The sequence below is a fragment of the Nerophis lumbriciformis genome, linkage group LG13 (assembly GCF_033978685.3).
Source record: "Nerophis lumbriciformis linkage group LG13, RoL_Nlum_v2.1, whole genome shotgun sequence".
In the NCBI taxonomy this organism is placed as follows: Eukaryota; Metazoa; Chordata; class Actinopteri; order Syngnathiformes; family Syngnathidae; genus Nerophis; species Nerophis lumbriciformis.
In genome coordinates this window covers 15,252,921-15,265,795 of record NC_084560.2, presented here as the reverse complement: position 1 = coordinate 15,265,795, position 12,875 = coordinate 15,252,921, and the positions used below count along the sequence as shown (strand labels likewise).

The 12,875-nt window shown below is 41.4% G+C and overlaps 1 protein-coding gene across 3 annotated transcripts in view; it reads right to left on the bottom strand.

Moving 5' to 3' along the window:
• Nucleotides 1–12,875, bottom strand: part of dync1i2a (dynein, cytoplasmic 1, intermediate chain 2a) — a 49,309-nt gene that overhangs the window by 15,218 nt on the left and 21,216 nt on the right. For all 3 annotated transcript variants that reach the window (XM_061971626.2, XM_061971627.2, XM_061971628.2), the window contains 3 exons: nucleotides 4,591–4,677; nucleotides 576–738; nucleotides 396–495 (listed from right to left, as the gene is read on the bottom strand). In XM_061971626.2, the coding sequence (XP_061827610.2) occupies nucleotides 396–495; nucleotides 576–738; nucleotides 4,591–4,677 (350 nt within the window). The remainder of the gene's footprint in view (nucleotides 1–395; nucleotides 496–575; nucleotides 739–4,590; nucleotides 4,678–12,875) is intronic.

The following is a 12,875-nucleotide window of genomic DNA, read 5'->3' as shown; positions in this document are numbered from 1 at the left end:
AAAGGAAACAAATCATTACGGTCTCTGACTGAGTGACAATTTGGGAGGGACATAACTTTAATTTCCTGAGGGACTTGTGGCTGAAGTAAATGCTTTTAAACTCAGGCTATGTAATCATAAAACATTATATAGCAGGCCGAAGTTAAGTTGCTCCAACAGTCAATTAGCTGCACACTGAATTATCTGTATTTGGGCAAAGGAAGACATGTACAGTATACTCTATAGACATTAATGAATCACTGCAGGGTTACACAACATTCCATCTGGATATAAAAGTTATGCGTACAGTGTGAAGATACATATAACATACAGCAACATTTTTCAATGATGTTTTACTTAGATATACTACAGTATATGTTGGTTGAATTGTGACAAAGAGGGATAAAAATTCAAACCTGAGGGGACCAGTCGAGGCAGGTGACAATACGATACTTGGACCAGCGCTCGTCTGTGAATTGTCTGTTGAGTGAAAGTTTTGCTCCGGCCTGGATTTCACTGTCGGAAAAAAGAGCAGCCAAACCATCAAACACCCCTTTAAATGCCATGTGTACGATATCTGCTTAGCAAACAATTACCCCTCTTTTTCCTCCAGGTCGCGGCCACTGTAATCAAAGAAAAGGTCAACGTGCTCTGACAGAGCCCTCTCGATGATGCGAGTGCTGTGGTCGAAGAAATTCACAAAATCGTCCGAGTGCAGAATCTGGAGTTTCTCCTCCTCTGTCAACTCGTGGAGGATTACTGTGTGCAGAAAGAACTCAATTAAAAAACTACGATAGATGAAATAATTTCATATTTGAGTCTTAGATATATCTATAAAATTGTATTTAAAATATGCCTTGCTATTGTCCCAATCCGGTTGGTTTCGCTTTTTGCAGGTAAGAAATTATTAAAGAAAACCTTTCAAATTCTCAGCTGGTAAATGAAAAACACCCTCTCTTAGAATGACTAAATTTATCACCTACAAGTAAAAAGCTTTTCGCCAAATTTGCCAGCTGCTTCATTATGTCCATGACATCAGCAGACTGTGTTAAAAGAGCCTGGGAACAGGAAGTAAGAACAACAATACCCAAACAGCAATGGGAACGGACACTCTCTCAAATTCACAATTGCTCATTTAACAGCAGACATAGGCTCATGCAGTTTAAAGTGATTAATCGTTTCTATTACTCCAAAGTCTCATTACACAAATGTTATCCTGATACATCTCTACTTTGTGATACATGTAAATCAGCTGAAGGATCACTGTCTCATTCCTTTTGAGAATGTCCAATTATTCAACCATTTTGGTCCAGCATCATCTTCTTTTACTCCGGGGTATATCAGAGAAAACTTGTCCTTGACAAGGATATCATTTTGTTTGGGTTGTCTTCAGAAACACTAAATATATTACAGCTGTGTTGCTTCTCGGGACGGTTCTGGCCAAAAGACTCATTGTCAGAGAGTGGAAAAGCTCATCTGCACCCAACTTCAGGAACTGGTTAAATGAATATGTGAATGTAATGACTCTTGAAAAAATAAGATTTATAAACTCTACAAATATGAATAAATGGGAACTAACCTGGAAGCCTTTACTGACATATATTGAATCACAACTTATAGACATTTAAAAATAATGTCGTATCTTTTTTGTAGTTTTATTCCTTTTTTATTATTGTATTGTTCCCACACTACTATTGCTTTTTGTGTCACTTTTGAAATGGTTTTGTCACGGTTTACTTGCTTTTTTTTGTTTTTTGTTTTTTATTTATTTATTTTTTCATCTGATCGAGCCACGAAAATGTGACTTTTTCTTCTTTTTTAAGTGTGAAGGGTGGATAGGTACTCCAGGAGGTGATCTGGTGATCACTTCCTGAGGATCCTTGATGCCGAGGAATATTCATCCATCTTGCTATGGTCTGAATCGTCTGCTGATCCTGAGCCAGTGCAGAATGGATGGATATATACAATATCTGGGTACTTTTTCTAATAATGTCCATACTGTAAACCTTGAGTTGATAAAGCCCAAGTGCACCTCTCTCCTCAAGCGTACACGTGAGTGTGGATGAGTGGATGTGTGCATGTATGAAGGATCTGAGTGAGCAAAGTATGATGTCAAATGTGATTTTAACTGTAAAATTCAATCAAATATATTTGCAAAAATTTTTTTTAAATTGGCCTTGTTAGCGTGAGCATGCTAACAGTTTGCATGTTAACAAGATGACCGAATACCATGATTATTAGGTTTGAACGCAAAAAAAATTTGCTCGCATGTTCTAATATTATGGGAACCGTTAGCGTACTTCCAAAATGTTAACGATATACAAAATTAGCTGAGATGCTCGTATAAAAAGTTAGCATTCAATGGTTATAATGCTTCCAAAATGATGCCAAGTAACAAAACCATTGTTGTTTTGGCTTTAAAGGTAAAAGAAAAAGCTAAAACGACAACATCAAACATTAGCATGCTAATGGGAAAAGTTAACATATTTGCAAAATTGAGTCAAATATTGAAATATATGATTTTTTCTGTTTGTACTTAGATTTCCTAAAATACTAGCATAAAATGTTAGCGTAATAACATGGGAACGATTAACATACTTCCAAGTAATGAAATCCATGATTGACATTAATCTATCAATCATGGATTTCATTACTGTATAAAAGTAGCTAAAATGCTAGCATAAAACGTTAGCATGTTAACATTTAGCATAGATCCAAAATCCACACTTCTGGCACGAGGCAACAAAATCCATGGTTATTCGGTTTAAACAATTATGTATATCAATTCACAAATCGTAGAGCGGCCGGGCCAGCAACTTGAGGGTTCCTGGTTCAATTCCCGCTTCCGCCATAATGTCGCGTCCTTCGGCAAGACCCACCTACTCCAAGTGCCACCCAAACTGGTTTAAATGTAGCTTATTAGATTTTCAGTCAGATGGTTTTTCACGGGACACATTTGGAGGAGGTCAGCACACCTTTGATCACAGAATCATCACAAGCTTGCCTTGGAACTTTAAGCAGGAAGCATCATGAAGGTATCTGCAAACAAGGTGGCGGATGCCTCAATTAAGACCGCTCCAAAGAGAAGAAACGCTCCGGCGCCATGGACCGTCACTGCCATCAGCCAACCCAGGGGTCTGCAACCCGCGGCTCCGGGGCCGCATGCGGCTCTTTGATCACTCTGATGCGGCTCAGCTGCATACTTGCCAACCCTCCCGATTTCTCCGGGAGACTTCCGGATTTCAGTGCCTCTCCAAGGGGCAAACATTCACCGATTTTCACCCGGACAACAATATTGAGGGCGTGCCTCAATACATACAGGTCACACTGATGGTGCCCATATAAACAACTTTAACACTGTTACAAATATGCGCCACACTGTGAATCCACACCAAACAAGAATGACAAACACATTTCGGGAGAACATCCGCACAGTAACACAACATAAACACAACAGAACAAATACCCAGAACCCCTTGCAGCACTTAACTCTTCCGGGCTACATTATACACCCCCACTACCACCAAACCCACCCCCCAACCCCGCCCACCTCAACCGACGCACGGAGGTGGGCGGATGTTCTCCCAAAATGTGTTTGTCATTCTTGTTTGGTGTGGGTTCACAGTGTGGTGCATATTAGTAAGAGTGTTAAAGTTGTTTATACGGCCACCCTCAGTGTGACCTGTATGGCTGTTGACCAAGTATGCCTTGCAGTCACTCATGTGTGTTTGCAGAAGCCTCATATGACATGTAACTGGGCTGGCACGCTGTTGGTACAAGTTGTAGAGGGCGTTAAAGGCACTGCCATCACGGCACGTCCTTATTATTGTTGTTTGGGTGAAAATCAGCAGGCATTCGGGAGCATAGTTGCCACGAAATTCGTGAGTCTCCCAGGAAAAATTGGGAGGGTTGGCAAGTATGACGCTGTAAAGGGCCATTCATATAAAACTTGCGGGCCACACTAACATTACATTTTCATATTAAGGTGCAGGCCGCGTGTCTGAGACCCCTGGTTTATACTTAGCACAAAGCAAAAAAAAAACTTTGTATGCAGTGTTTATTTCATTTTAAATTTCAAAAGAGTTTTGTGGCTCCCATTGTTTTCTTTAATTTGTGAAACTGGTCAAAATGGCTCTTTGAGTGGTAAAGGTTGCCGACCCCTGAGCCAACCGAAACCCGCTGCTGCTACGAAAGCGCCAAAGTCCCAAACTGTGGACAAAAAAGTTACTGCTTTTTTGTCCACAGTTTTCTAGAAGACGGCGTGGCGTGGTTTGGGAGAATGGCCGTGCCAGCAACCTGAGGGTTCCTCGTTCAATCCCCACCTTCTACCAACCTCGTCACGTCCGTTGTGTCCTTGAGCAAGACACTTCACCCTTGCTCCTGATGCATGGCAGCTCCCGCCATCAGTGTGTGAATGTGTGTGTGAATGGATGAATGTGGAAATAGTGTCAAAGTGCTTTGAGTAACTTGAAGATAGAAAAGCGCTATACAAGTATAACCCATTTACCATTTAAAAGATGTAGATAATGTGTTTCACTTTGAGTCTCTCGAGGCGAAGCGCCATATAAACACAATTCACTTTATTTCACATGAGCAGTAATTGTACCGTACCTTCCTCCTCCTCTTTTTGGTCAGGCTTCTCAATTTGAATCTCGACTACTGGCTGAGGGGGTGTAACTTCTTCCTCTTCTTCCTCATCTGTTGATCACAATGAATGTTCAGTATAATACAATTCCATGTATTTGTTGAATGTTTTATAGCAACATGCAGACTGTATATAAGTGATTATATGTTCATGCCTCCATAGAAGCACAAAGTCCCACACCTATTTTCACCTTTCTTTCACATCCGCTATTTTCTTCTTTCAGTGAAAGCGTCTCCCAGTGATTGCTTGTAGGCACTGCAAAAGACTGATTTTCATCTGCCTTGCATTGGTTAAGTTTGTCAGGCACAATGTTGCCTTTCACAGAGATGGCACGTCTCTAAAGCAGAGCGCTTGTCATTTGTGTTAAACGGACACAGCACAGCGGGTGTCTTGTTGTCCCGTTTTTCCCAGCTGTTAATGAGCCTCCAGCCATTCAAAGACTAGCCTAGTTGTCAGTGTGGCTCTTTGCTCTGTGTCTGCTTGGCCTCTTCTAAGGCAATGGGGCAACAGGGCAGGCGGGGGGCTTAGCAGGTGCCCGGTAGCATCCCATTGGTGGAGCCGGATGACGACATGGTGCAAAAGCAGATGGTGATGACGGGATTGTCTTGTACTCTTCAGAGGTGGCATGGGGATGGGCACAGAGGTTTTCCGCCTGGCTGCTCCGAGACAAGCGTTCTCCCCGCCCCTGAACGGCAAGTCCGTGTAATTACCATCCTAGCAGGAGGTCCTGAAACTTCTATTCAAGCGCAGATAATGTACAACAAACTGCAGCTCAGCCCAGCTGGCCAACTGCACACTGGTTGTAGCTCAAAGCATGTGGAAACACTCTTTCATAAGACCTCTCTTAGAGACAGTATATAGCCCACGCTTTGAATGTGTGGAATACAAGAAGACAAAAATACAGGCGGTTATCTTAGCCTTGAAGGCTAATCCAAGGCCACAAAATGTCCTTCCCACTGAGATAATCTAAATGATAATGTCATCTGTCACTTTGTCCATAACGGACGATGGAAGAGCATCTCGAAGGAAGGACATTATTTGGCCCACTGATGAGTTTACTGGTTTGATGACACGTGCCATTTCAATGTACGCTCTGCAACCAACATGAGAAGGTTAAAATCTTTCCTTTCAAGGGCCTCAATCAGGCTTAAAGGAAAACAGTAATCACTGTCTTTCAGCCGGAGCCGGCCGTGCTCGTCAGCCCTTTCCCCGGCGAGGCAGCCGGAGCAATCAACCTGACAGGCATTAGCAGCGGATAGACAATCTGAAAATAAAGGGTATAATGCACCTGCCAGCCAAAATGGCCATTTTGAGAAAAGCTAGTGATCCTGGTGACCCCACTGGGGATATGTATGGGGGGCGAGGGGGGATGGGGTAGCGGCGAGCAAGTGTGGGTGTGTGGGTGGTGTAGGAAAGCGGGGGGGGGTTACATTTAACAGAATATACCCTGATCAGCGACATCCTATATACAGACACCTCCACTAAAGGAAGGCCCAATTATGGATTTTGCACCACTTAAGGAATAAAAGCTTTTTTTGGGGGGGTGGGGGGGCAGCCAGGGCTAAGAGGGGGTTTTGGTCTTATCCTTTATACAACAAATCAAGGCAAACATGGCTAGTGATGTACAAGAATACAACTCAACGACCTTTGCTCTGTGCTGCAGGTGTCTTCCTCTTCCTCGCAAACTACACAGCACAAAAGTCTCAAAAGCGGCACGTGCAAACCACTTTGCCAAAGACTTTTTACTTTGCAACCTTTGCCACTAAAGCTAATCACCGAAGCGCACGGTGAGGAAGATAATTTCTTGTTCCCCCAAAGACGAGGCTTTGAACGCCACTTTCTTGCTTTCTTCCAAATGGCATATAAATAAACATTGGTGGATCACAGCTAAACCAACATCATTGGCATGATACCTTTGTTTAGCAGACGAAATATTGTGACCTTAGGTGAGATTTTAAGTAGGAACAAAAGTATTGGGACACATAGCCATTACAGCTCCAGGTAGAAAAAACGGTCTGAGGGAATTTGAACCATTCATCAAAAGAGGTCAGAGGTCACTGATGTCAGGCTCACAACCTCTATTGTAGTTCTGCTCAAAGGTGATCACAACTCTTGACTCAAAACTCAACCAAACAATAACCTTTGTGCAACATTAAGATTGACTACACACACTCTTAGGATCCAAAAGGGATCCGCTCATAAACGTGGCATAAGTCATTAATCAATTAATTAATAATAAGAAATAATTAATATATTTTATTATACTTTCAATGTTGGAAATGTTTTAACACCTTCACATCCATCTATAGATTTAAAGTTTGTATGTTTTGTCAAAAATAACAGTTTTTTTATTAATAGCTGGAAAAATGCAAAATACACAATATTTCTACAAATATGTTGTTGAGTGGAAGATTTGATAATTAAGCCTTGAATAATTTGTGACAACATTGATTTTGATACAGTAGAAAAAAATGATTATTTTTTATAAAGTCTACTGAGCTAAAATGAGAGAAAGCAGGCAGGACTTGGTTGAGTTCATTAAGTTCAAGTATTTTATATACAATACAGACCAAAAGTTTGGACACACCTACTCATTCAGTTTTTTTTATTTTCATGACTATTTACATGGTAGATTGTCACATCAAAACTATGAATGAACACATGTGGAGTTATGTACTTAACAAAAAAAGGTGAAATAACTGAAAATATGTTTTATAGTCTAGTTTCTTCAAAATAGCCACCCTTTGCTCTGCTTACTTTTTTGCACACTCTTGGCATTCTCTCCATGAGCTTCAAGAGGTAGTCACCTGAAATGGTTTTCACTTCACAGGTGTGCTTCTTGAAGCTCATGGAGAGAATGCCAAGAGTGTGCAAAGCAGTAATCAGAGCCAAGGGTGGCTATTTTGAAGAAACTACAATAGAAAACATGTTTTCAGTTATTTCACCTTTTCTTGTTAAGTACATAACTCCACATGTGTTCATTTATAGTTTGATGTGAAATAAAGAAAATGCATTGAATGAGAAGGTGTGTCCAAAGTTTTGGCCTGTACTGTATATCTGCCATGTTTTATATAACTGCTCAAGATCATTTTCATTGCATTTCAGCGGTTTAATCGCAGTTTAACTCATCTACGCTCATCAAAGCTCTGAGTATTATGCTCATGTTTTCGGGCGTATAAAGTGGGCGCAATCATACCAAAACAATATTTTCTTGTTTTTCCCAATCGGCAAGAATGCAAATTATTCCGTTTTCATCGAAAACATATAATATACCAGGATTACAGTCTGTTCAAAAAGTTGTTTTAAATGGTATCAATGGGGCGGAAAATCTTTATACATTGTTTATTTCCTATCCAAACAACGTTGCAATGAAAAACACAATGCAATTTTATTAAAAAAACAAAAATTTCAGACTGCTAACCTTTAAACTGAACAATCATATCACATAAGGAACACATGTAATGCCTGTTTTAGGCCTTTGGCCGTGCACAAGGGTTAAACCTTGTCTTGTGCACTGTGTAACAGCCTTGCTGGAAACTGAAAAAAGGGTCTTCTTCATACATGTTAAATAGATGTTGGTTACAGCTCTTAATTAAAGAGGGGTTATATGCTGCACTCGAGCAAAACTGAGGGTGGCATCACACTGACGTGCAATAATAAATAAATCCTAAAGAGTGATTGCCTCCATCTCTACATACAATAGGTATTATATGCTTTAAGTACATAAAAACCAACCTCATTTTGAAGTGGCATTGAAAAAGACCGCTAAGGGCTTTTGTGATTTGAAGTTGTGACCTTGCTCTGAATCGAAAATGATAAAAAAAAATCCCATTCCATTTAATACTAGATTTGTCAAGCTTTTTGTACAAATCCATATGAGTTGGGAAATTGTGTAAGATGTAAATATAAACGGAATACAATGATTTGCAAATCCTTTTCAACCCATATTCAGTTGAATATGCTACAAAGACAACATATTTGATGTTCAAACTGATAAACATTTTTTTTTTGTTGCAAATAATCATTAACTTTAGAATTTGATGCCAGCAACACGTGACAAAGAAGTTGGGAAAGGTGGCAATAAATACTGATAAAGTTGAGGAATGCTCGTCAAACACTTATTTGGAACATCCCACAGGTGAACAGGCTAATTGGGAACAGGTGGGTGCCATGATTGGGTATAAAAGTAGATTCCATGAAATGCTCAGTCATTCACAAACAAGGATGGGGCGAGGGTCACCACTTTTTTCAACAAATGCGTGAGCAAATTGTTGAACAGTTTAAGAAAAACCTTTCTCAACCAGCTATTGCAAGGAATTTAGGGATTTCACCATCTACGGTCCGTAATATCATCAAAGGGTTCAGAGAATCTGGAGAAATCACTGCACATTAGCAGCTAAGCCCGTGACCTTGGATCCCTCAGGCTGTACTGCATCAACAAGCGACATCGGTGTGTAAAGGATATCACCACATGGGCTCAGGAACACTTGAGAAACCCATTGTCAGTAACTACAGTTGGTCGCTACATCTGTAAGTGCAAGTTAAAACTCTCCTATGCAAAGCGAAAACCGTTGATCAACAACACCCAGAAACGCCGTCGGCTTCGCTGGGCCTGAGCTCATCTAAGATGGACTGATACAAAGTGGAAAAGTGTTCTGTGGTCTGACGAGTCCACATATCAAATTGTTTTTGGAAATTGTGGACGTCATGTCCTCCGGACCAAAGAGGAAAAGAACCATCCGGATTGTTATAGGCGCAAAGTTGAAAAGCCAGCATCTGTGATGGTATGGGGGTGTATTAGTGCCCAAGACATGGGTAACTTACACATCTGTGAAGGCGCCATTAATGCTGAAAGGTACATACAGGTTTTGGAGCAACATATGTTGCCATCCAAGCAACGTTACCATGGACGCCCCTGCTTATTTCAGCAAGACAATGCCAAGCCACGTGTTACATTAACGTGGCTTCATAGTAAAAGAGTGCGGGTACTAGACTGGCCTGCCTGTAGTCCAGACCTGTCTCTCATTGAAAATGTGTGGCGCATTATGAAGCCTAAAATACCACAACGGAGACCACCGGACTGTTGAACAACTTAAGCTGTACATCAAGCAAGAATGGGAAAGAATTCCTCCTGAGAAGCTTAAAAAATGTGTCTCCTCAGTTCCCAAACGTTTACAGAGTGTTGTTAAAAGGAAAGGCCATGTAACACAGTGGTGAACATGCCTTTTCCCAACTACTTTGGCACGTGTTGCAGCCATGAAATTCTAAGTTTATTATTATTTGCAAAAAAAAAAGAAAGTTTATGAGTTTGAACATCAAATATCTTGTCTTTGTAGTGCATTTAATGTAATATGGGTTGAAAAGGATTTGCAAATCATTGTCCATTCATCCATCCATTTTCTACCGCTTGTCCCATTCGGGGTCGCGGGGGGTGCTGAAACCTATCTCAGCTGCATACGAGCGGAAGGCGGGGTACACCCTGGACAAGTCGCCACCTCATCGCAGGGCCAACACGGATAGACAGACAACAATCACACTCACATTCACACACTAGGGCCAATTTACTGTTGCCAATCAAGCTATCCCCAGGTGCATGTTTTTGGCGATTCGAGCCTGATTTAGCCATTCCTTTACCACTTTTGTGTTTGGGGTCATTGTCCTCTTGGAACACCCAACTGCGCCCAAGACCCAACCTTCGGGCTGATGATTTTAGCATTGTATTCCGTTTATATTTACATCTAACACAATTTCCCAACTCATATGGAAACGGGGTTTGTAGACACACCAGCATTCTGCATCACTACCATACTCTGCAGCAATATACCTAAGTCAGTAACTACAGCCACTTGTTAAAAACCACGTACTGATTCGGTGTATTGTCAAGCATTACTGCAGAGACAGAATTCACCGACCAATTGGTGATTTTCTTAAACCTGGCGATAAATGACACCATTCAACATGATTATTCCCTAACTTGAAAACAAAAAAAGATGACATATAATTGAGTTGACTTGGGCTGATTGGTCACCAGGTTATTGCTTGCGCAAATGTCCCCTCCTTGACAGTTGCCAGTTGATTCAACCCAGTCTTTTACTTCTTTTATCACAACGCCTTGCAATGCGACAGAGTGATTTTTCGGCGTGCAGGAGGCTCCCTCTAATGTCACCGCCCGCTGACCTTGAGAGTGCCTCGCTGTCGCCTCCTTTTGACAACATGATAAATCGCTCAATCAGAAAACAGGTCTGACGCTAGACTGCACATCAGAAATGTGCAGAGGGGAGCGAGCAAGCGGCGAGGTGGATGCAGGCCTCATCCAGTGGCAAAAAAAAAAAATGATAGTGCAAAAATGCACAGTGTCACCGAATGTGTTTTGTTATGTGCGGTGAAGGGAGAAGACAGGGAAGCAAGAGAGTTGATGAAATGATTACATAGCGGTGGCGAGGAAAAGTGGGCTCTGTGCTGAACAGCTGGCACAAACCATCGCTGTTTAACAGAGTTTTACAATGCCTATTAAAGTCCGGAGCCACGAGGATTTCTCACGAGCTTCCTCTTTCACTGGGCCATCTCAGAGATGACTACACTTGACCGAACAACCAAGATGATGTGTACACTGTTTAAAGCCCTAAGTAGGCTTTCAGAGGTTCTAAAAAGGATATGTCCAATGATGCAAGTAACTCAAGCAGACAGCCAAAATTACAGACTTGTACTAGACTTGCAAAATCTGTGTAGTTTGGACATTTCTTGGAGAGGATAGGCCAATGGCATATCTAAACAAAAGATGTGCTCATCATGTGGATACGAGAACATTCCCAAATATTCTCACTTGCCATACATATCGTTTCATTTCAGCTCACCATCACATGCCTCGTGCTTTTTATCTTCCTTGATAATCTTCTTTCTCCTTCCTGTCTACGTTTTTCTCACCGAGCCCATTAACTAAACTACTAAACTTAAGATGAGTTGGCCTCAAAGCTGAATGACTGTTTTAGAGGAGTGAGGCTTGTCTGAATTTAAATTGCTGCACCAAATCTTGCGTTTCCTAGGCTTCGTTTAACTTCCCGAATCACTTCCAACACAGATGTGTGGGCTCATGACAAACTAAAGGACTACAGTGTGCTCTTTCTGCAGCGGAATAAAAAGTAGCTCCTAAATGGTGCTATCATTATACAAACCCCAAAAGCAGTGAAGTTGTCACGTTGTGTAAATGGTAAATAAAAACAGAAGACAATGATTTGCAAATCCTTTTCAAGCTAAATTCAATTGAATATACTGCAAAAACAAAATATTTAATGCTCGAACTGGTAAACTTTGTTATTTTTTGCAAATATTAGCTCATTTGGAATTTGATGCCTGCAACATGTTGGCTGGCACAAGTGGCAAAAAAGACTGATAAAAGTTGAGGAATGCTCATCAAAGACTTATTTGGAACATCCCACGGGTGAACAGGCTAATTGGGGACAGGTGGGTGCCATGATTGGGTATAAAAGCAGCGTCCATGAAATGCTCAGTCATTCACAAACAAGGACGGGGCGAGGGTCACCACTTTGTCAACAAATGCCTGAGCAAATTGTTGAAGAACAACATTTCTCAACCAGCTATTGCAAGGAATTTAGGGATTTCACCATCTACGCTCCGTAATATCATCAAAAGGTTCAGAGAACCAGGAGAAAGCACGTAAGCAGCAAGGCTGAAAACCAACATTGAATGCCTGTGAACTTCGATCCCTCTGGCGGTACTGCATCAAAAACCGACATCAGTGTGTAAAGGATATCACCACATGGGCTCAGGAACACTTCAGAAAACCACTGTCAGTAACTACAGTTGGTCGCTACATCTGTAAGTGCAAGTTAAAACTCTACTATGCAAAGCGAAAGCCATTCATCAACAACACCCATCTAAGATGGACTGATGCAAAGTGGAAAAGTGTTCTGTGGTCTGACCAGTCCACATTTCTAATTGTTTTTGGAAACTGTGGACGTCGTGTCCTCCGGACCAAAGAGGAAAAGAACCATCCGGACTGTTCTCGGCGCAAAGTGTAAAAGGCAGCATGTGTATGGGGGTGTATTAGTGCCCAAGGCATGAGTAACTTACACATCAGTGAAGGCACCATTAATGCTGAAAAGTACATACAGGTTTTGGAGCAACATATGTTGCCATCCAAGCAACGTTATCATGGACGCCCCTGCTTATTTCAGCAAGACAATGCCAAGCCACGTGTTACAACAGCGTGGCTTCATAGTAAAAGAGTGCG